Genomic DNA, 23,898 nt, shown 5'->3' on the forward strand with positions numbered 1-23,898 from the left:
GAAAGGAGGGGGGCCGAGAGTAAAAAAAAAAAGGGTGCAGGGACAGAGGGGGAGAGAGAGATTTCATTCAGGGCGACACAAACCACAGAGCAGCACATTAACCAGGAGGATCGCTGGCAGGTAACGGCTCCATCTGTGAGACGGGAAAACATCAGCAGATCAATGAAGGGGAGGAAGAGGGGCGATGAGATGAAGGTTTTCTTAGGATAATCTCAGGACTAGGAATAAAAGATCTTTATCTGGATGAATAATGTCCTCCTTCTTCATTAAACAAGATGATTATGTCACTTTATAGACGACTGACTGACTTTTTATGTCTCTTGTCGTTTCAAAAATGCATTTCAAAAGGATGTTTTTATTCAGAGTTTCGATTCAAAACAAAATGAGACTGTAGTAAGGCAGATGAAATACACCCCCTTGCTGGCAGCCCTTCATTAAATATTAAAGTGACACGAGTGTAGGATGGACTCTTCATGAGTGCTTCGACACTGAATGGTCTATTTATATTTCTCTTACTGTACCAGAATGCCCCTTGTGGTTCAGTTATGGATTCATGTCAACTCTAGTGGCTTTCTTTATCCAATTTCTTGCTTTGCATTCAGGAAAGACATGGCTAGAGACTTGGGCTGCAAAACCTAATGTTTTTTAAGAAAATGTATCAGCATTGCAATGTCAATTTGTATGAACACAATGCAAAAGCTGCAATATTGCAGGCTAAATAAAGCGATGTAAACGATGTATTAAGTTACATTCTGCCTGCAGCCACTATTTTGTCTGATATGCACAATGCTGTTTACTATGTCTTTATTACACAGATCCAGCTTTCCATTTCAATAATTGTAACATGAAAGCTCATTTTGATCAGAATATGAAAAGCCTTTTAAAGTCTGCAAAGAGTGAGATAATTGCTAACAACTAACATAATATTTGTTTTACACCAATGTTTTGAACACCCTGCATTCCCCCTGCTGAGTTTTATACTGGAGCATTGAAGGGAGAGACAAGGGAAAGGAGACGACTCAGGGAGGACAATGTTTTGAAGTTGCTTCTGAATGAAGACAAACACAGCAGAAGGGAGAAGGAAGAGGCGTAGGATGGTTGAGATGGACAGGCCATTAATTGCTACAGGGTTGGGTGGGATTACTAAAATGCACTAAATGCTCTCTGGGGGAGACTTGAGTCTACGTGTAGCTAGAAGCAATACCTTAAAGGTTACTCCATCCACCTGAAATAGCCACAGGAGAGAGAAGGCATAAAGGACCAGAGGATGGAGAGTTCAAGGGCAAGAGGGGGCAGAAAAAGCACTTAGTGATAAATATGTTGCAGGAGTCTCGGGAAATTATAGAAATAGTAGAGGTTGTCTTTGGGGTATTAGCCTGAGAATTTAAAGCATTAGAGCAGGACTGATGTATGAATTAAAGGGGCAGTTTGGATTTTTTGAAGTGGCGTTGTATGATCGACTTATCCATAAACAGTGGGTTATGGCCACCCAGTTTGGAGAAGCAGGCAGGATTAATGTACTGCTGTGGACGGGGGCAGCACTAAAACGGATTTTAGCCAACTAAAAAAATAAACATCAGCTTAAGTGCATACTATATTTAGAGTATTTTCACTGCTTTACCTTGTGGTTAGACAGTCCATTACAAAAGGGAACTTAAGCCATAATAGACATTGATGCGCTCTTCAGGATGTATGTATCTATGTATATGTATATGTCTTATTTTTTATATTTTTATTCTGTCTTCTATATCTATGTGTCTGTATCTTGAGCCACTGTGACAACTACATTTCCCCACTGCGGAATAAATAAAGACATATCTTATCTTACCTCTCATCTTCAAAGCCACCAGACTCTATTGACAAAAAAAATATTTTTCATTGTACCACACAGAAAACAGGAGTTGCCGGTCCCCCGCTGCTCTAATCAGTCAGTTTGTTTGTGTTATTGTGTGACTCTGGTGAATTCAAACTGATCCTTTAAAACACCAAAGTTACACAATAATGCAAACAAGCTTAACAATCGAGGCAGTGGTAGACCAGCAAGTCTGGTGTTCTGCAAGGTAAAATTACTGTTTTCGTCAGTGGAGTCTGGTGGCTTTGAAGAGATCAAAGACAACAGCTTCAGTTCCCTGTAAAAAAGGGTTATCAGATAGCAAATTAAAGTGATGAAATTATTATAAATATAGTGGAATACTTGAACTGATTTTGTTTTTTTGAAAGGCAGCTTCCCTGCTGGTACTCCTGCCTACTTCTTCAAACCGGGGCCGTGCTGACTAACATCTAGTGTAGGTAATACCATGACTATGGATAAAGACCTCATACAACCCCACTTAAAAAAATTCAAACTGTCCCTTTAATGCTTTAAACACAGGAAGCCACAAAACTCAAACCTAACAACAATAAAGCATAAATCAAAGCTGCAGTCACAAGTTACATAGTAACTCAAGTCTTTATCTAATTTAGGAGGAAACGACAACAAGCAGCAGGACGGAGAACATTATGAGCATTAAACTCATCTTCCCCTGATGGGAATAACTGATTTATCTCGTCAAATAAAGTTTCAGATTGGGCAAGTGAAATGTGCTAAGGGCCAATAACCCAGCGCACTCTGTTCTTTTATATCATCAAAAAGCAAACAAGTTGAATTTGTGATGAACACGAAGCCTTCACAGTAAACAGAGTGGAACTATTTACTGCCACATTATTTTGTCCTGTGCGAGGAGGCAGTCGACTGGTTCGAGGACATAATTAGCGTTTCAAATATGCTGCAATGTGACGACAACTGTGCGGATCAAAATTAAATTTCTCCTTGCCCAGAGTGAACTAGAGGCTAGAATGTGAGTGGATGAAAAATGACAGTAAATAGTGAAATCCTTGAGGAGCCAAAGAGTGATAAAAGCACAAAAAAAGCAAATACACAGTGTGAAGGTTGAAACAGTGGACAAGAGTGATGCACAAAAGAAATGTCCTTCTATTATTTGTCTATCACAGTCCAATACTCCTCAATATCTCCTGTGTAAAATGAAACTAATTTAGAAAAATGTGACTCCGTGTTCAGACCGGACGCGTAGCGAATTTTCGCGTCGCGTTACTCGCGCGAGTTTATCGCGCGAGTAGTTGAATTTACTCGCGTCACTCGCGCGAGTAAATAACTCGCGAATTTTCGCCCAAGAGACTATTTAGCGCCAAATAATTCCCTCCATTTCATTCTGTCATCAACCATGACAAGCATAGCGTCCCTGTACCTGCTCTGGAAGTCCGAGATACGTCGGAAAACACGCCGTCGTGTCTGGGTGAGTGACATCATCCGGAGGCACACTCAGCACGGAGAGAGGACCGCAGAGTACTTCCACCTTTTTCCTGTCCCTCCTGCCGACCCACTCCTCCTTCCTGCCTCTTTTCTCCTCTCTCTCATGTATGTATCTCGGACACTGTCGTCCAGAATCTCAACGCTGATAGGCTGTCCCGACACAGCGTCACGCGAATATTTCGCCAAAGTTGAATTTATAACTCACGCGAATTCGCGTTGTTTCATTCGCGCCGCGACATTCGCGTCAATCGCGGCATTCGCGTCGCGCGAAACCCGCGATTCGCGCCGCCGGCAAAAATTCGCGTCTATTCGCGTGTTTGCGTTGACTTTGTATGTAATCTTGTCGCGCAAAATATTCGCTATGCGTCCGGTCTGAACGCACCGTCAGAATTCACAATTGAGAACCAGATACCAAGAGTTACACCGAATATAGCTGTGAAATCAAAGACTTGCGATCTTATCAGTTATAAGCTAGTTATAATCATACAAGCTAGTTATAATCATATACAATAAACAATAAAGCCATAGTACCAGTGTAACACAGTCCCTTCCAAAACTATTGGATCAACGAGGCCATTTCCTTTATTTTTGCTGTAAAAACTTTCAAAAACAGGTTTGACATAAAAAGATGAATATGAGACAAAAGATCAGTATTTCAGCTTCTATTTCCAGGTTTTTACATCAAGATCTGTTACACAACTTAGAGGATAGCACTTTTTGTTTGAACCCATATATATTTCAAGTGAGCTAAATTATTGGAATATGTGACTAACAGGTGTTTTTGTTGCTCAGGTGTGTCCTATTACATTGAACAGAGCTGAATGTCAACTCTCAGTTTCAGCTTTTGTTGTTCAGACTGCCTTTATAGTTAAAAGGGTGTAACTTTGCAACTGAATATTAAGTTATTCACTTTAATCTATTTTTCTATCTGTTCCTATACTTTTGCTAATCTAAAAAGTTGGTGTTCCTTTACAAACGGTTATCTTTTAAGTTATGTAGCAGACCAAGATGTAAAATACCTGGAAATAAAAGCTGAAATGCTGACCTTTTGTCTCATATTCATCTTTTGATGTCAAAATCAAAATGTTTTCAGTCTACAGCAAATATAAAAGGATTTGACCTCGCTGTTCCAATAGTTTTGAGGGGACTGTATGTGTTAAAGCAGAATAATTTTATATTTTTTGGTCACTTGGGGGCAGCTGAATAAGGTGTAAACACAACATGGATTCATTTAAACCTTAAAAAATGTATCTTGTCTAAGTGAGTGCAGAGCTAGCTCTCATTTAGCATCAATTTTGAGAGGAAATATTGGAGAGTTTAGCTGCTAAATGCATCACTATGATCACCAGATGCTCGCTAACTTTCCCTGTAGGGTACAGTGGGTTTATATGAGCCATTTCTAGCTACAAACAGAGCAGTCATGACATGACATATCATTATGTCAAAATGCATGTCATACAAGCATGTGATGTTATTTTGACAGCTTTGTATCTAAGTACCAGTTGCACCAGTGCAGTGATTAACTTTGGCAAATGTTATCACTCCCACTGTATTGTGAATTTGATGACTGTGCAAATAAAACCCACTGTTACACAACTTGCAAAGGACAAACAACATTCCCACTCTCCTCCTTTGGTTTGCGTAACACTCCCACTATTTGGTGTCACTGTCGAGGTAATTCTACCGGCTCTTTTGTTTCGCTGTGTGACTCTCGGCTCAGTGTTCATAACAACAGTGTTATGTTCAGAAAATAAGCATCTCTGTTAATGCCTGGTCCTCTGGCAGAGAACAGAGCTGTCTCCTGTTACCTCTTGGTTTCTTTGCTCGGAGCCGGCCTGCAGCTTATGTGGATTCTTCAGCTGCTGTTCCAGTTTCTGGATCTCCTGCTGGAAGAAATCCCTCTCGTGCTCTCGGTCCACGGCTTGTTCCTGGACAGCAGAATAAAGACAGGGACATGAAAAAGTTTAATCAGAGCTTCAATAAAGGTCTCCCTTATTTGCAAATCCACCTGTTAAGAAACTGTTTTCAATGAGGAAACTGTCATTTTGAGAGCAAGTGTCGATGTGCTGTTTGTCTGAAGTCTGAAGTGAAAGAGGGGGTGAGTCCCGTTTAAATAAAAAAAAAAAAAACAGACCAACTTGGTGTTCAATTGGCTGTCAAAATAGAAATGTAAGTAAAATCAGGATTAGTTGACTCGCTTAGGCTTGGAGTTTTAATTTTAATTTGAAGGAGTTATCATCAAATGCAGGACAAATAACAAAATCTACGCTTAAAATAGTGATATTTCAACAAAATCACTTAATTTAAAATGTGACAAAACTTCAGAAAAACTTTGACTGAGGAGAGGACAATATTGTGAAGTATGTCAAGGATTTATGGCATCATTACTGTGGTATCCTGCATAAGAGATATTTTGGAGTTGTCCCCATTTCTAACCACGATTGTGCTGTTTCAATAGAGGTGCAGGACTTTTATATTGCAGTAAAAAAAAAGGGTCACAGGAGCTAAAAAACGCCCCGAAGCATGAAAGCATACACAATGTTGAGTATTAAGTAAAAGCTTCATGACACTTGAGGTAATTTTCTCTGTGACTCACATCGAGGAACCTCCTGTTCTTCTCCAGCTGTTTCTCCAGAGCTTGGACCTGCTGTCGGAGGTCTCCGCTCTCGGTGCTCTGAGCGTGCTCCAGCTCGATCACCCTGTTGACCTGCTCCTCCAGCTCCGCCTCAAGCAGCTTCACCTGCTTTAGGAGGTCCGTGTTCTCCTTCTCCGCCTGACGCTGGACGTCCACCTTCTCTTTCATCAGCTTCTCCGTCTCCTCCAGGAGGTCTAAAAGAATACAGCGGAGGACGGAGGAGAGGTTAGCCATCAATGCCTGTCAGCTGAAGGTGACTAACTTCAGCTAATGAGTCATTCAGGTGTGATTTGGTGACAAACAGGATGCTGAGATGGACAAACTGAAGAGTCTGAAGTCTGTGAGCCATGTGATTAGATTTAATTGCAATGTTAAAGAATAATCAACCTTCTTCTCTGAAATGTTGAGATTTTCTCATGTTGTTGTCATTTTTGCAGCTTCTTCTGCAAACATGGCAAACTTCAGACTCTTTCGGCATCTCAGTCAACGTCCCAAACATAACGCCCCATTACCGAACATGATTCCCCGTCATGATGTTTCTTCCGCTGCCACCAGGGAACAACCCACACCGGTTCACCCAGGATCAAACCCCGCAGGATTAGTGCAAAAGTAACAAGGTGAGAGAGTGCAAATGACAGAACAGACAGGTGGACAGCCCAGACACTGCGATATCCATGCCCAATAAGCATTTACAGGCAGGGGAGAGGGACTTCCTCAACGGCCAATCATCTCACTCGCTCAAAGAAATGCTGAAAGGACAGCAGCTATAGATCTAGAATATAGACAACAATTAAAAAAAGATGCCTTGATTCAGAGAGTAGATGATTGACAATTAGAAAGTTACATATACAGCACCAGAACAAGAAAGTGAGCCCTTTGGAATTATTCATATTTATGCACAATTTAACCATAAAAAGGGGTCAGATCATCGTCAAAGTATATCATTAATAAATTGAATTGTCTTGTCTATTAAACAATCTCAGTGTTGAAAAGTAAGTCAAAAGTATCAAGAATTAGCTCTTAAAAAGCTCATACAAGTCAAGATTTTAATTAGTGGTTAGTTGTTAATTGCTTTAACACATAAAAAATATTACTGTAACTCTTCATACTGATTCCAGTGTTAACGTGCAAATAAGAACCTGTCTAAATATCACTGAGGTTGAGATTTATGTGCTCATGAAAAAGGCACCATGGAGAAAAGCACATGTCTTTCTGTCCTTAAAATAAATTGATGATAATTCATATTGAAAAAAAAAGACTATATTTTTATGTTTTCTTACATTTTGATTGGCGTAATAAAGCAGCAAACTAATAATCTTGACATTATCCTTAAAGTGAAGCATAGATGATAATGATTTGTGGTTGTTTTTTTTGTCCCTGAGCCTGAACCACCATGAGAAAAAAAGAGTCATTCAAATGAATAAATGTAATTTTTACAAGTTTAAGTTTCAGGGAAGCTGTCAGTTATCTGACGCTTAATAGGAGATGGAAGATTTAACACAATAATGCCCCTAAATACGGTGAAAAATTAACTACAAAATAGCTTAGATAAAAGATAAAAAGAGTAATGTTTCAGAATGGTAATCTTGCCTCAAATCAATTGAGATTCTATGACATGAACTCAAGAGAAACATTCATGATCAAGACATTCCTGAAATAATAATATAATTTTCATGACATTTTGAAGATTATTAGACCACATTTTCTGACTAAATTGTGCAAAAATGCAGATAAATCCAAGGGGCTCATTTACCTTTAATTGGCACTGTAAGTGTCTTAAGATTACTTGCATTTCATCATGCTAAAATGAGTGCTTACATTGACTCAAAAGACATTTAAAATGACGAACCGGGACAGAAATCAATCAAAATGAAAAGCTGAAGCAAAGGTTAGTGATTGAACTGAGTGAGTTTGTGAGCCCAAAGCAAGCAAGCTCCAAGCTTTGTTGGTGAGTTGCTGGATTAAAGGGTTAAAAAGATAAACTTTCACTCGGCTACAGTGAGACAATTATAAAGAACATATAGTAGATATGACTGAGCCATGCTCAAAGTGGACACACCTGCTTCAGGTGCTGCAACCATTGCAGCTTCAACTAGGCCTACAGGAGAATAAGAAAGCACAGGAATGTAACATGCTCTGTTTTTTTTTGTCATGAACAGGAAAACTCTGAGATAAAGAAGAGTTAAGGCTGAAGAGCCAGTGTTTCTCTATCTGGTTAAAGCTTTGGAAAGGATGCTGTGAAAGGAAAAAGATTGTGAAATAGCCCGTTTGGTTTGTACCCTTAAATACAGAATACTCACCATTTTTATCAGAGAACGTACTCATGGGAAACCTTTTTTGATAATACAGGAGTTATAATGTGAAATGAGCAAAATTACAGTTATCAAGCTTCATGTTTCCATAGCGCTTCTTGGCAAAACCTGTGAATTTGTGGACTTGTGGCTCATGTCACAACACAAGGATTTTAACTTTGATACAATATGAATCTATAAAACAATAATCTATATATGTTCTTTCAATACTACAGCAAAAGTAAAAAAAACAAGTCCTAGGCACACAAAGTAAGCTATTTTTTTTCCTTTTTTAATGTACAACCTGCACTGTTCTGTTATAGAAAAATGGTAACAATAATCAAAATAAACAATATTATTTCTATTCTTAAATGTTTTCCTGACCTTGTAGGCATTCTTTACATTGGTATTAATGTTTTTTTAGTATTATTTATTTTTCCTCAGATGCTACTTCACTTGTAGACAAACTACAGTGGTCTTCATCTGTGAAACCTTGAGTTGAAATATGTGAAGCTCTGATATGTGAAGATCTGTTAAAAAATAAATAAATAAATAAAATAATAATAATAAATATATATATATATATATATATATATATATATACATACATACATATTCCATACTTTCAATACTATAAAATGTATGATTAACTAAAATTGTATTGATTTAAACACATGGTAAAAAACAGCATGTAAATATCAATACTCTTTACAACCTCACGTGTGGCATAAATACCGGTAGCAAGTGTGTAAGAAATAAAGATAAGAGCATCAGCATTGTCACATTAAAGAAAAAATATTCTGATTATCACATTTTATTGACTTTTTGACCCTTGGTCTGAATTCCTGCATCTGACAATGCAGCTGAATTATGGCTCATAAATGTTTGTTATCATTTCCAGTAGGCCACAGCAACCCTGGAACAACAATATAAATCAATATGAGGCTTGTGCAGCTTGTTAGCTCTTTCCCAGAAGCCAGTATAAAATCAGTATGAATGCAGGTCTGGGTATTGTATAGAGTCAATATTTACGGCTTTGAAAGAGCTAAAAACAACAATAACTGCTGCATGACATGCTGGCAGCTACCACTGAATCTCTAAAATTAAGCTGCAATTTATCATAATTTAGATGAGTCAAACTTGAGTCTGAAAAAAGAAAAAGAACACAAAACCTGAACAATTTAGTATTGTTGTTTCCTTCTCTATTATCTTTGGTACATTATTACACCAAAACATTATTACATGAAAATATAATTTTTTCCTATATTTTCCATTTTATAGGATAACAGCTTCCCGTCAGTGGGCTCTAAAAACTCTGTATATATTTCCAGGAGGAGAATTCTGGGATACGTACGAAGCTCTCGGGGCCCGGCGTGCTCCCTCATGGCGTCTTGTTGCCGTGACAGCAGCTCCCGCTCCTCCTGCATCTGAAGCCTCTCCTGCTCCAACTCGTGCAACCGGCTACCCGTCACCTGCGAGGAGAAATATCAGTTTTAATTACTGGCTTTTACATTATTTTTTTATACCTTGTGTTCGTTTTATTTTATTCTATTGACTTTTATTTAATGAATTTTATCATTTTATTGATACATTTCTTTTTGTCTTAGTAAATTGTATACATGTTTGTATATTTTTTATCCTTATTTTCATGTTTAAATTTTGCTCTGTTAAACTTTCTTTGGTCAAAAGGTGCTATATGAATAAAGTTATGCTGAAGATGGAGACATGATCTTTAGTTACAAACTGGGTGATTGAATGTAAATATATGTGGCCACTTAAAGGATAAGGCTCATGGTGATATTCTTTCTTATTATAAAACATAAGCATATAAGTTACTTTAGCGACAGAGAAAATACTTCTAATTAGGATTTATTTTTTTTGGTTTTGGTCTTTTAACAAGCTTTTGCAACAAGAAAACTAATACACAATAAAAACTACAGCAGCATCTATAGATAGTAATAAGTGCATGCTGTAAATATGGGTAGATTTTTATATTTTTAACTTTATTTTTTGTTATTATTATTTCATTATATCATTATATATTATATAATATATTATATCATTCAGTGGGGTTTTTTTTCACATCTTATGTTATGCATTCTATCTATTCTATTTCATTTAAAAAAAAATCTTTATCTAGCTATTATTATGTAGTGTTTTATTTTCCATCTTATTTGAGAATAAATATGGCATTCTGTCCCTTTTTTATGCTCATTCTATGTATATTTTCTCTTATTGTTAACCACTTTGTGCTGCATTCCTTGTATGAAAGGTGCTATTTAAATAAAAAAAAATTTTTATACATAATATCTCACATTTTATTTTACATATACACATTTTATGTTTGTTCTGTGAGATATTTTAACAAAATCAACCTCATGTAACTGTGCTACACGTGAGTCACTACTGTTCTTCGGAGCCAAGGCAAAAAAAAAAAAAAATCAACCTTCAAACGAGTCATCTCACACAAAAAGGTAATTATTTCCCCTTCTCGCTGCTGCTGGAATGCCTCACCTGCAGCTCTTGCTCGAGACTCAGCTGGAGCTCTTCCTTCTGACGCAACTGCTCCTCTAGCCCAGCCCGCTCGCCTGTGTAGCCGTCAATCAAACCTGAATGAGAACAAAACAAAGAGGAGGACAGCAATTCAGAATTGTCATTTTGCATGAAGTTATTACCTTTTTGTAAGCCTCCCATTCTTACATTAACTTAACAGAAGAGTTAAAGAGAAATTAATTTCAGCCTTGAATCTACCTCACACACACACACACACACACACACACACACACACACACACACACACACACACACACACACACACACACACACACACACACACACACACACACACACACACACACACACACACACACACACACACACACACACACACACACACACACACACACACACACACACACACACACACACACACACACACACACACACACACACACACACACACACACACACACACACACACACACACACACACACACACACACACACACACACACACACACACACACACACACACACACACACACACACACACACACACACACACACCGGCAGCGATCCAGATGAACGAGCACTTAATAGCGGGATACAAAATCCTGGGTTACCGACAACACAACAGCAAACAAAAACAGACATACATCACACAGCGAACCGCATAAACTTGCATACAAATGCAAAGACAAGTGAGCATGTCTGACCCATTTTGCTTGACATGAAGCACAAAACTGAGCTATAAACAAACAATGAATCTACAATCATTAATGTACTGCTCCGTCACAGGTCAGCAAGCATTAAGCACCACGACGGTATTCAGGTCTTAGTTACAGTGAATGGGGGTTACACACACACACTTAGAGACTAATGAGAAACTATTTATTCATTAACTGCAACTTTGGTGTAGAATGAGATGAGTTTTAAAGATAAATTGTATACATTTTCTGACGTGATTCATGTTTGTAGCTCATATACATTGAGCTATATGTACAATGTTTTCTGTAGCTCATAAAACATTGGATGTTTGTGAGTCTGTGGTGATCAGTTCTGTACTTTTTGTAGCTGGACTCTCTGGTGTCAGAGAGGAGGACGCCGTCCAAGTTACGTGTCATCTTGGACAATGTCTCCCACCCACTCCATGACGTGCTGGTCCAGCACAGATGAACAATCAGTACGAGATTCATTCCGCCGAGATGCACCACAGAGCGCCATGGGAAGTCACTGCTGCTTGTGGCCATTGAACATTTCAACTCTTCCCTCAGAGTGTCCCTCAGTCTGTCAGCAGCTACAACCCCATAATTTACTTATAATTCATATCTTCAACCGTGCAATACCGACTGAATAGTACAGTAATTTGTGTCAGAATTGAACAATGCAATACTATTTATGCAATACTTTCATTAAAGCTATTGTTGGTAATTGATGGTAATGGATGGTAATGGATGGTAACTGTTGGTAACTGATGGTAACTGATGGTAATGGATGGTAACTGTTGGTAACTGTTGGTAACGGATGGTAACGGATGGTAACTGTTGGTAACGGATGGTAATGGATGGTAACTGATGGTAACTGACGGTTACTGTTGGTAACTTATGGTAATTGATTGTAACTGATGGTAACTGATGGTAATGGATGGTAATGGATGGTAACTGGTGGTAATTGATTGTAACTGATGGTAATGGATGGTAACTTTTGGTAACTGATGGTAACTGATGGTAATGGATGGTAACTGTTGGTAACTGATGGTAACGGATGGTAACTGATGGTAGCTGTTGGTAACTGATGGTAATGGATGGTAACTGTTGGGAACTGTTGGGAACGGATGGTAACGGATGGTAATGGATGGTAACTGATGGTAGCTGTTGGTAACTGATGGTAACTGATGGCAGCTGTTGGTAACTGATGGTAATGGATGGTAACTGTTGGTAACTGATGGTAACTGATGGTAACTGTTGGTAACTGTTGGTAACTGATTGCAACTTATGGTAACTGATGGTAACTGATGGTAAGTGATGGTAATGGATGGTAACTGTTGGTGATGGTAACTGATGGTAACTGTTGGAAACTGCTGGGAATTGATGGTAAGTGATGGTAATGGATGGTAACTGTTGGTTACTGATAGAAATAAGTTTTTGTCCTCTATATACTATGATTAAACTATCACTATGTCCTGACAGTAATAAACACACACGAAACAGATGAAAATCCTGTTCCTCCTCCTCCTAGTTATCCTATTCACATCCACCCCGCTTGATCAAAAAAAAACAATCAATTGTGCAATACTGCCTGAGTAGTACAGTAATTTGTGTCAGAATTGAACAATGCAATGTTTTTTTTTCTTTTTGCAATACTTTCATTTAGGCTACTATTGGTAACTGATGGTTACTGCTGGTAACTATTAGAACTATTGTCCTATATACTATATACTATATACTATATACTATAAAAATGTCACTATGTCCTGACAGTAATAAACACATGAAACAGACAAAAATCAAATTCCTCCTCCTAGTTGTCCTATTCACATCTACCCTACTTGATCGAAAACAATCAATAAGAGCCGAATAGTCTTGAACGCAGCTGTCATATCAGTGAGCAGCTTGTGAACTGCTGTCAAATAGGAGTCAAGAATGTTACTGCCTATTTTCACCCCAAAATGTTTTCAGAAATATATTTCAGTGTGCTGTTTTGCTATAAAAAAAAAAAGAAAATTTTTCCTGCGGCTGCTATTATGAAAAAAGTCGAACAAATGATCTCATCAGAGAGCGACAAGTTTTTATTTACTTTTCCAGTTTCCTACTTTAGCTTTAAAGGGCTTTACACACCACATTGTACATAACAATAAATACAACCTCACATTTTCTTAGTCATCAATAAAGTATTTCTGATTCTGATATGAGCTCTGTGTGTCTAAAACTGAGAGAGGCAGAAGGTAAATGTCACCTGTGCTGTCAGCAGATCACAATTATATCAGACATTCGAGCAGGAACTGAAGCGTGTGTGTAAAGTTTGCCTAAGGAGGGAAACCGCCAAGACACACAGCTATCAGATGCACATGATTACTGACTAAAAAAATCATAATCTCCTAACTACACAAGGCACTGCTGGGAATCTTTTTCTCTGCAAAACTGTAATTCAACATCTTTATATTTTCTGTATTTGCCTTTTTAATGTACATGTTAAAGTATTTTTTAAATTGTATTTTCATACATTCATCATTTTTATTCAAATGTTCAATTATGTCTATGTATTGTTATTTCCTATTAATTTGTATTGTATGTGCCAAAAAATCAAGATAATAAAGCTTATAATGAATGTAATTTCCTCTTCTTAGAACATAATAAGGCTTTTAATACTCTTCACGGACATATAATACACTCCATCAATCATTGACAAGGATCTTTTTTCCAGGTTAAGCCTGTCTCCTGGGTGCATTCAAAACCAGTTTTAAAAGGCCACACCCTGAGCTTTTACCTGCGTGGATCATCCACACAATAGGAGGAGAATTATTTCTTTCACTTCAATGGCATGTGCACGAATAGATGTTCAAGAGACATCGGCTTAAAAAGATTTCAAACACTCCCTGAAACTTAATGAGGAAGACTCAAATAGGCACAGCTGGTCTACAAATATTTTACACAAAATGTCAGTTTTATAATATTAGGTACAACATTTATTTTATATTAGAGCTGCAACAATTAGTTGATTCATTTAATAATCAATCAATAGAAAATGAATTACCAAAAAATTGATAATTGAGTAAGCATTCAGTTTTGTTTTGTTTATTTTCAACTTTTAAAAATCAAATAAAAAGAAAACAATGACAAGTCATTACTTTTGAAGTAGCAGCAAGTCAAAGCAAGTTTAAAGCAACCAAAGAAGAAGTAGCCTGAAGCCAGAGCTTATTACATCCAGCCTTTATAAATGAAATGTTTTGTATCATGCCCTTTAGATTTATAAATTTAACATAAAAGAAACAAAATAAACATGCATCTTATATATAACAAAGTGTCTTACATAACACAAAAGTCACAAACAAAAAATAATTTACCATTATTAAAAAAGTATTTTATATTTGTTAATCATCTTTTTTAAAATACTTTTTATTAACGATTAAGTGTTTACAAATGTTAATTTTCTTTTCAATATTACTCAACAACATGACTCCTTTGACTCTTATGCATCTTTGTTTTGCATTTGTTCAAATCTTTGTTTCTGGAAACATGCAAATTTCTCTTCAGTTCACTGACCCACTCTAACAACTCCTGAAGCAGTCTGGAAGCTTCCAATTTTTTACATTTTATGCAATAATTGTGCATTTATAACGCCCACTAAATCTGTAACTTTGAGAGCATGTGAGTTTATAAACAACATGTTGGTTAGTTTATGATAATCTGCCCTGTTTAAAATTATTATAGCTCTCTTCTGGATCATTAAAATTGCATTTGTGATTATTCTATTTTTTATTTCCCTAAACCTCCACACAGCAGGTAACAAACTATAAAAGTACAGTACAATAAATGTAAGAAATCTAGACTGAGGATGTCTTTTGTTTTGTTTTTCTGTCTTTTTAAAAAAAACATATATATTTAACATACATATTTAACATAACATATATCAAATATTCTCTAATTTCATTTCCTAAAATGTGAATATTTGTTTTGTTTTTTTGGCAAAAATAAAATAAAACTGCTGGTCAGACATAAAGAGGCAAAGTAAAGATATGCACACCTTTTTCACCGAAAAAATAATCAGCAGAATAACCGATAATAAAAATATGAACTAATAATTGCTGCAATATTCTCTATAATATTGTGCGTTGTTTAATTTTCTGCAGCATGACACATGGTCTCTGTCTTTAACAGTCGAACCTGTAAAACTTTATTCGACTGCAAATATTTGCTGCACTTCAGCACCCCTGTAGGATTATAGAAAACAAACATGGTAACAGGATACTATTGAAGGATGATAGAAGATTAGAAGAAGCTATAAACTCACCATTGTTCAGCGTGTACACAAAGCCAAAAGGAAACAAACGACTGTTGTACTGTACATTCACCAAAACCAGTGAGAGACCTAAAGTGAGCCCAGTCGACTGGTGAGTGAGGGAACGGACGCGGTTGTAACAGTTGACCCTCGCGGGCCAGCTGTCTCTGACATGGATGAGACGTCGAGTTAGCTGCCCACCCCGAACAACAACAACAACAAAAGCTCTAAAAGCACTTTAATAAAATCTGCCCACAGACTTCCCGTTGAATCGAGGTTAATCAAGCTTAAAGGTTTGAATTTGTTCTCACAAAAACACTTGTGATTTAGTTGTCAAACACAAATCAGAGACAGGCTGAAAAACACAAATTAACCATTTGTCGATTTCTCACCACAGATGGTGATTTCTCACCACACACTCCTTCACTCTCCCTTTCAAACAGCTGATCCCATCACTCCCCGCGACACCCCCCCCTCCCCCAAACAGATGCACAGATGCTTTCTCACTTCAGTTCTTCCTTATGCCGTTTGTTTTCTGCAGTCGTTCTGACATACAGACACACATTGTCACATCAACATTCAGAGAAAAAAAAGAGTGCTGCATTTCTTCCTTTAAAGAGGCTGCATTAAGGACGATGGCTTTACAGTGGATGCACAGATTTCTAAGTCCACAAAAAAACACTTAAGTGAAACTCAATCCATTTATTTTGTGCTAATCCCAATTTCTAGACCTAACCATCAGCATATTCTAATTCATAAGGCTGTTTTTGGATACTTCCTTCTCAGCTACGGATCTAAATCCTATAAAAAAGTGTGGGGAGGTCTTTGTTTTAGCAGTGAGAACTATTTTTCTAATAAACGTCCCTGAAATCGGTACTGAACTGGGAAAAAGTGTGATTAAGTATGCTGCTCCCTTGGCTTGGAATCATTTGCAAAATCAGCCGAATTTTCAGGAGCTGGTCCATTTACACACATTTAAACTGATTCTGATGACTTGAATGCAAGTACATCTGGCTTTAGATGTTTTTAATGTTGCAGAATGCTTATAATTCTGCAATTTCTTCTTTGTTGTCATTTTAAATTGTTATACGCTTGTTTTTTTGTGCTGTTTTATGTCTTCACCAGTCTAAATTAGTCTTTTAATCCTGGTTCAGTAAATGTTAAATAAACGAAGAGTGAGTTTTTCCATTATAAATAAAAAAAAACGATATTATGCAGAGAAACTCACCCTCAGCACGGTGAAGTTCCAGAGCCAGCTGCTCGCGTGCCCGGCCCTCCTCGGCCAGTCTCTCCTGCAGCTCCTCCTGCTTCTGCAGCAGCTCGTTCATCTCCTGGTTGTGGCGGAAGGACTCCCGCATCAGCTCAGTCTGGGTCATCCGGGCATGTTCAACCTGAGAGGGGAACAGGAAAGAGACAGTGCCACACAAGAAGAAGAGTTAGGGAAGGAAGACTTGCATAAAACAGACTTAGAAGAAGAAACATTGAAAAAGAATCGTTTGCCTTGAAGGGACACCTGACCGATTTTACACATAATGATCAGTTTACTCATCATGAGGAGAACTTGTATAATGTCTTTGGTGGCGTGTGTGTGTAAGACTTTAATTTAGACTCTAATGAAAGATGCTATCAAATTGCATGAAAAGTAAAGGATCCAGTATTTTTGCTTGACCCACACCAAGAACTTAAAGTCATTAATTTTCACCAATCTTTCATTAATCTTCATCTATGAAATCCCAATACTTCATGAAATTAATTCTTAATCACTTGTTCCCCCCCTTTAAATATTCAACTTGCAAGTTCTGCAAAGAAGCTGGGTCATGATTTAATCCATCCCTTATCACTTTCATCTGAATTGTATGTTAGCAATTGATCGTATTTCTACACTACAAGTAATCTGTTGTCTGCATGAATGATACAGAGCAAACTGTAATTAAAACTGAAACAAATTGTTACTGAAATTCTTGTTTTCTTCATTAAAAAAAAAGTATCTCATGTATCTCATATAATGCAGAACAGCTGACTACAGTTCATGGCTCTTAATGTCCACCTATCTTACACAAAACTTCACACATTACTTATATAGATGTATTATAATATGATATGGACTGAAGCCTAAAAATGCCCCTTTTGATATCAAGATATTTATTTTATTTATATCTCGACTTAATATATGACCCACATTTTGGTTCAATACCAGTATGATTCACCTCAAAGATTTGCAGCTGGAAAGCAAATTGCTAAATCAAGTTAATCAAGTTAGTTTTTAACTTAGACGAGCACTCTGTTGTCGCCTTTAAAGGGGGCCATGCACCTTCACTGTAATGACTGTAACGGCACACTCGCAGCACTTTCTACCTTTGTAATAGTTTCATTGTGACATCAAAACCTTAAAAGGTTAAAAGGCACTGTTTGTGTTTGTGTCTCTGTGGATTGAGAGTGTTTAGTATTTATACAGATTGATAAAGATCTGCTTTATATTAAACAATATGGGACCTTTAAGAATATACTTCTATTACAACTGGTTTGGAAACACAGTTCATAGTCTTTATGTATAGTTTGCAGAAAGACTTCAAATTAAGTGAACTGGCAATAAAAAGGCAACTTGTACCAGTCAAAAATAAATGATATTATGTGCAGACGTAACAGGAAGATGACAGAGGGCTTATTTTCCGTGTGGCTGAGTTATGAAGTCATCATAATGCAATAACAGCACGCTCACAGTTGCTTTCCATAGATTACCGTATCTCCCTGAGCAAAGGTCTCATTCTAACATTATGGGAACGAGGAAGATGAAACGTGACCCTGGCACATTAGAAGTCATATAATCTTCCACTTACTGCTTCAAAAAAGCAGAGAAAGAGCTGCAGTGCTCAGATGTGAAATGACATTTAACTTACATCACATCTGCATGTGCAGACCTGAACAGCAGAAAACAGGCTGTGGTGGTTTTACCTATGAATTATTTATCAGCAGCACACATCTTTCTATCCAATGTACAGACACAAACCTGTCCAACACAGTACAGACACCAGGTGTGAACTTACTGTATACGGAGGAGTGGGCAGGGAGATTTTGGAGATAACCTTAAGAAGGTGACCATTAGTCCTGTGGTTGACATGTGAGATTTGCGTCTGCACCACTACAGCATTTTTCTCGGTCAAGGTGCTGCAGACTGGGAAAGGTCGGGGAAGGGGTATGCGAGATTCCACCTCGTATATGTCCTGGTCTTCCCCTTCCACCCACGTCTGCAGACTTGAGTTCCAGTAAGAGCGGTATGAATCCATGGTAAAAGACAGATGGACAAAAGGGTGAACTTATGCTGAAGCGTCCTTTCTGGCATCATTAAAAGCTGTTTCCATTTCAGGTGATCCGTCAGGATGAGCTGTGCAACCGCAAATGAGAATAAAGTCCAGTGGGGGATGAAGCAGTGAGCAGTTGTGGACAGCTCCAAGCAACAGTTTCTATGTGTTTGCCACACACACGGGAAGAGTAAACAACAATGGGAGAGGGTGACATTCACGTCATCTCAATCACATGCTGCCTGGTGGAGGTAGAACAAGTTCCAGGTAAATATTTAGAGATCAAATCATCCGGAAACAGTGAGAATTTGTTAAGGTCCTGCTTGCTAACTGTCATCCTCGACAGAAGGTTGAAGCCACATCTCGATCCGGCAGCTTAAAAGGCATTCCTGAACACGACCGCAGGAGGTTTGTAAACACAGAGGCGAGCATTTCTTCTCTTTAGCGTCCTCTTTGAAGATCTCCAACTCCTGCTCTCTGTTCTCTCTGACCTTCTTTCCTCAGAGTGAAACCATATCATGCCGCTCGGTGAAGCTCACACCCCCACGTCTGCTCCGGCTTGCTCTCCTCTCTCTCTGCTCTCTCTCTCTCTCTCTCTCTGGAGATTCATTAACAATACTATGCCACCGTAGCAACCCCGACCTGCAGGGAAGCCTCCCAGGGGCCCCTTTTAATTGTTTAGTCCGAGTGGCAGCCAATGGAGGGGGAAATGACAACTTAAGTCTTCCACTCTTTCCTTTCTACTTCCTTCTAGGACTGCTGTCATTCCCTCTCCACGCATGCTCCCCTGCTCCTACTATAATATTACTCACTGTAGCCGGATCTTTCTGTCCTGTCAGGCGAGATTTTCTGCCCTGAGGCAGCCTACTGTCCTTCTTTTACACTCACTTTGCCTCCGTCTACCCATGTGCTTTAAAAAAAAGATTAAATCCCAGACTTCCAGGGTAGTTTTCACCACTCAGACGAGAGGTTTTTTCTTCCACTTCCTGCACTGATCGCACTCAGCAGGATACTGCTCAGCAAAGGTGGGAGGGAAGCAGGTGTGGCTTCTATCATTGGAGTCACTGGACCAGGTAGATTTGCAAATAGATCACGGGCTGTCCACACAAATAACCCACAGACACATGCCCTTCCCACTAAAAAAGTTGTCAAACTGGATTCTCTCTGTATGCAGCCGCAGAAAAAAAGCAATTAAATCGTTGTGACACGTTCCCTCTTGGTCCCGCCTACTGTCTTTGTTTGGCAGCCGTCATACTGACTGCTCACAAACAATTTCCACGTCTCACCGGCAGATAATGGGAGTGAGCAATGGGTGAGCAAACACCTTCCCCGGGCAAATAATTTACAGCATTGGTTCAACAAAAGATACTTAACATTCCTGATCGGCTTGTTGCATCAATCTTAGTTCACGAGGCCGAGTCAAGACGTGACGATGCAGCTCCGCTCACTGACAAGACTAATGTACATTAGATCAATACTGTAGCGAGGAAATCATTGAGCAAACCATTAAGAGGCTTTGTTGATTACAAGTTTATTGTGCTGTTAATGGTGTTTACTTGGAGATGAAAACAGAGTGACATGTAATCTGTTGTAAAATTTAGAGTGACTCTTTAATGGGGATAATGATTTTTTTTTTTTAGTATTTTCTTGATTCATTTATTAATGTTTGCTCTATAAAAATGTCAGAAAATAGTTTAAAAAATGCCATGCGCAGTTAAAGACAAAGAGGAAAGGTTTCAAAGTATCTGAGACTCATTCATAAGTCATTCTTAGGGACAAGGATTTATCTCATATGTCTGAAAAGTCTTCCACATGACATTTGTGTCCAGTAAACCTGCTATAAATTCTCTTACATGGGCAGGTGTGGGGCTGAAATACACATACATAATACACAACATTTTCCAGGACAATATACAGAATTTTTAAGAATATCTCTCTCTCAAAAAAAAAAACGCCTATTACAATTATTTTTCATCTTATTATTTTTAAAGACCAAACTAAATACTTAATTACTAAATAATTTAAATTGCTGCTGATTTATCAAATAAATGATAATTTGTTGTTGTTATTATAATTATTATTATTGTTAGTATTGTTATTTGTGTTTTTATTTGTGTTACTATTATTATTATTATTATTATTATTATTAGTGTTGTTTTTATTATCATTACTATATCACTATATGATTATTGTTGTTATTATTTATTGTGTAATGACATCAGTGATTCTTTACTATCATAACAACCTTGTTAGTGCAGCAAATCAGAATTAAGTAAGTGTGTGACACTGGGGTGTATAAACAACATGTAATTGATGAATATGTTTCGGTAATAATTCTAAAAAAATGACAACAGAGAAGATAAATTATCCAAGTTATTCTCAATTCTATGATAAAAAATACATAAAGAGAAGAAGAAACACCAATAAGATGCAAGAAGAGTGTGTGTATTGTAATAAAAATGTAATGCAGCCTTTGTAAGTATCCAAATGATTCAGTAGCTGACAATCGACAGGCACTCTGCGGTGCACAACAGTGATGCTTGGCCTGAAATTTCTTTAAAGCTATTTTTAGATCGGTAAGATAAAACCCAACTCAGCGTGAGTAACGCATGAATTTCAGCCAACGGGAAGATGTGATGTCAGTTACAGTAACACATTCAATGGCCTAGTTACACTGGCCTCGTCTCTGGGCTGACGCTGGGCGCAGCGGGTGCAGCTACACGGACCGCCTGAGGGGGGGTGGAGCTGCTCGGTCCACCACTGACGATGATAGGCCGATCGACCGGACAAAAGCTCAGTGTAAATACAGCTCGTATCTATAGGCAACCACTGGGAATGAGGCGGCTCTTTTGTGTGTGAATTCTAGACAGGCCAACTTTGTTGCCGGCCGCATTCTGCAGTCTCATCCCCATTATGCCTCCATGAACAGGCGTAGAAACTCACAGAGGGGGTTAACAGTGTCGAGTGCGGGTATTTAAATGTTTTGACAAAGCCTAAATGTGTCACTAGAGCTTTCTGCACACACACACACACACACACACACACACACACACACACACAGACACACACACACACACACAGACACACAGACACACACACACACACACAGACACACAGACACACAGACACACACACACACACACACACACACACACACACACACACACACACACACACACACACACACACACACACACACACACACACACACACACACACACACACACACACACACACACACACACACACACACACACACACACACTGGACTGTTCATGAATAATTCTTCAGAAATCTCAATATGAAAAGAACCAATTTCACTCCACAAAGGACTAAAAACCACTATAATAGTATTATTGAGTATTACAAGTTGGCATCGAATATTTGGTCAGATTATTCGGCTGGTTTAGTCGTTATTTGATTGTATTATACTAATCTAATCAGAGAACAAATTCATTTTTTGCAGAGAGATATATGATGAGATTGATTCTGCTGGATGCCTTGTAACTCCTCGCTGTCATTTCTTTTATACTTGTTGCACTTTGCTGCAAAACCAATTGCCCTTCAGGGAGAAATAAAGTTTAAAGTTTAAGGCCTTTTCTTGGTTTCTGAATATTAATGAAATATAACATGTTCATTAGTGAGCTCCACAGGTTCTGGTCGGCAGATCAGATTAACTTTATTATCCCACAGAGGGAAATTAATTTGATATGGTGCTCCAGAAATAAGGACATAAAGTCCACAATGAAAACAATAGAATAAAACAGTTAACAAACATACAACAAAAGGTCGAGCATAGACCATGTCAGGGTCCACCCTCAACACAAAAGTTTACCTTTGTAGAGAGGCAGGCTCGGTGTTTCCCCCCGTTTCAAGTCTTATTTATGCTTTCTATTTACCATCCACAAGATTAAGCTTCTTTCTCAAAATGCAAGTGTTAAAGTATTCCTATAACACTTGCATTAAGCAGTTTTTCTATATCTTAAAGGTTTAAAATTATGTTTTTTATTTGCAAACCAAGGTGTTGAAAAAAAAGTATTTGAAAAGACACTAACCTACGCCTAATTTGTCTCACTCCATTAATTAATTTTTGCAACTTATATTCCCACTTTATATTTCTATTTTATCAAACATTATTTCTATTGTCTACCTGAACCAGACATTCAGAGCTGGCTGGGTTAAACCAGGCTATTAAGTCTAATTTATATTTTTTTTGTAAAGTAATATTAGCTTAAAGATGATCTTTCCTGTTTGCAAGATCAGTTGTCACTTACAGTTTTCAAGAAAACAAAACACAGTTAACCTCCTTAAATTAAACACTAAAAGAGTTTCTTAGCAAACAGAAAGGGTAAAAAAAAGTCACAAAAAATGTTCCTACCTGGCTGGTGGTGTCGCTGATCGCCATCAACATCTTCTCCAGAGCCGTCTGGAGTCGGCTGCTGATGCCCATCAGGTACTCCTCGTTCTCCAGCTGTGTCCCCGCACCCAGCAGCAGACTCTCCATCATCTGCTGAGACACCTCCAGACCCTCGTCAGCCTCCGTCTCCCCGGACCACAGACTCGCTACGTCTGCAGAGGTCTCGCTGCCCTGACAACTCTCTGCAGAGTGACCTGAAATGACCGGAGGAACAGAAAGTTATCACACACAAATCTGATGCATTTTACAGAGTTAATGTTCACTCGGATACTTTATGAGTAACCGGTCTATTACAGCCTCTTACAGCCTCTTACAGAAGCTTTCAGATGTTCTTTTAAAGTGTAATTTACCAAGATGCTGTGAGAGAAAAATCAGTGCGATTATATAAAATGCTGCAAGAACAGTAAATATTTAGCTTCTTTAAAACATTTGAAGCTCACATGATGAAA

General features: G+C 38.1%; 1 protein-coding gene across 2 annotated transcripts in view; it reads right to left on the minus strand.

The window, feature by feature from the left end:
- akap9 (A kinase (PRKA) anchor protein 9) overlaps positions 1-23,898 on the minus strand; it is an 88,405-nt gene that overhangs the window by 17,997 nt on the left and 46,510 nt on the right. For both annotated transcript variants that reach the window (XM_059349347.1, XM_059349346.1), the window contains exons 21-27: positions 23,411-23,643; positions 16,962-17,124; positions 10,751-10,845; positions 9,591-9,708; positions 8,005-8,043; positions 5,907-6,139; positions 5,119-5,238 (exon numbers count right to left, since the gene is read on the minus strand). In XM_059349347.1, the coding sequence (XP_059205330.1) occupies positions 5,119-5,238; positions 5,907-6,139; positions 8,005-8,043; positions 9,591-9,708; positions 10,751-10,845; positions 16,962-17,124; positions 23,411-23,643 (1,001 nt within the window). The remainder of the gene's footprint in view (positions 1-5,118; positions 5,239-5,906; positions 6,140-8,004; positions 8,044-9,590; positions 9,709-10,750; positions 10,846-16,961; positions 17,125-23,410; positions 23,644-23,898) is intronic.

The sequence above is a fragment of the Centropristis striata genome, chromosome 14 (genome assembly GCF_030273125.1).
Source record: "Centropristis striata isolate RG_2023a ecotype Rhode Island chromosome 14, C.striata_1.0, whole genome shotgun sequence".
Taxonomy (NCBI): Eukaryota; Metazoa; Chordata; class Actinopteri; order Perciformes; family Serranidae; genus Centropristis; species Centropristis striata.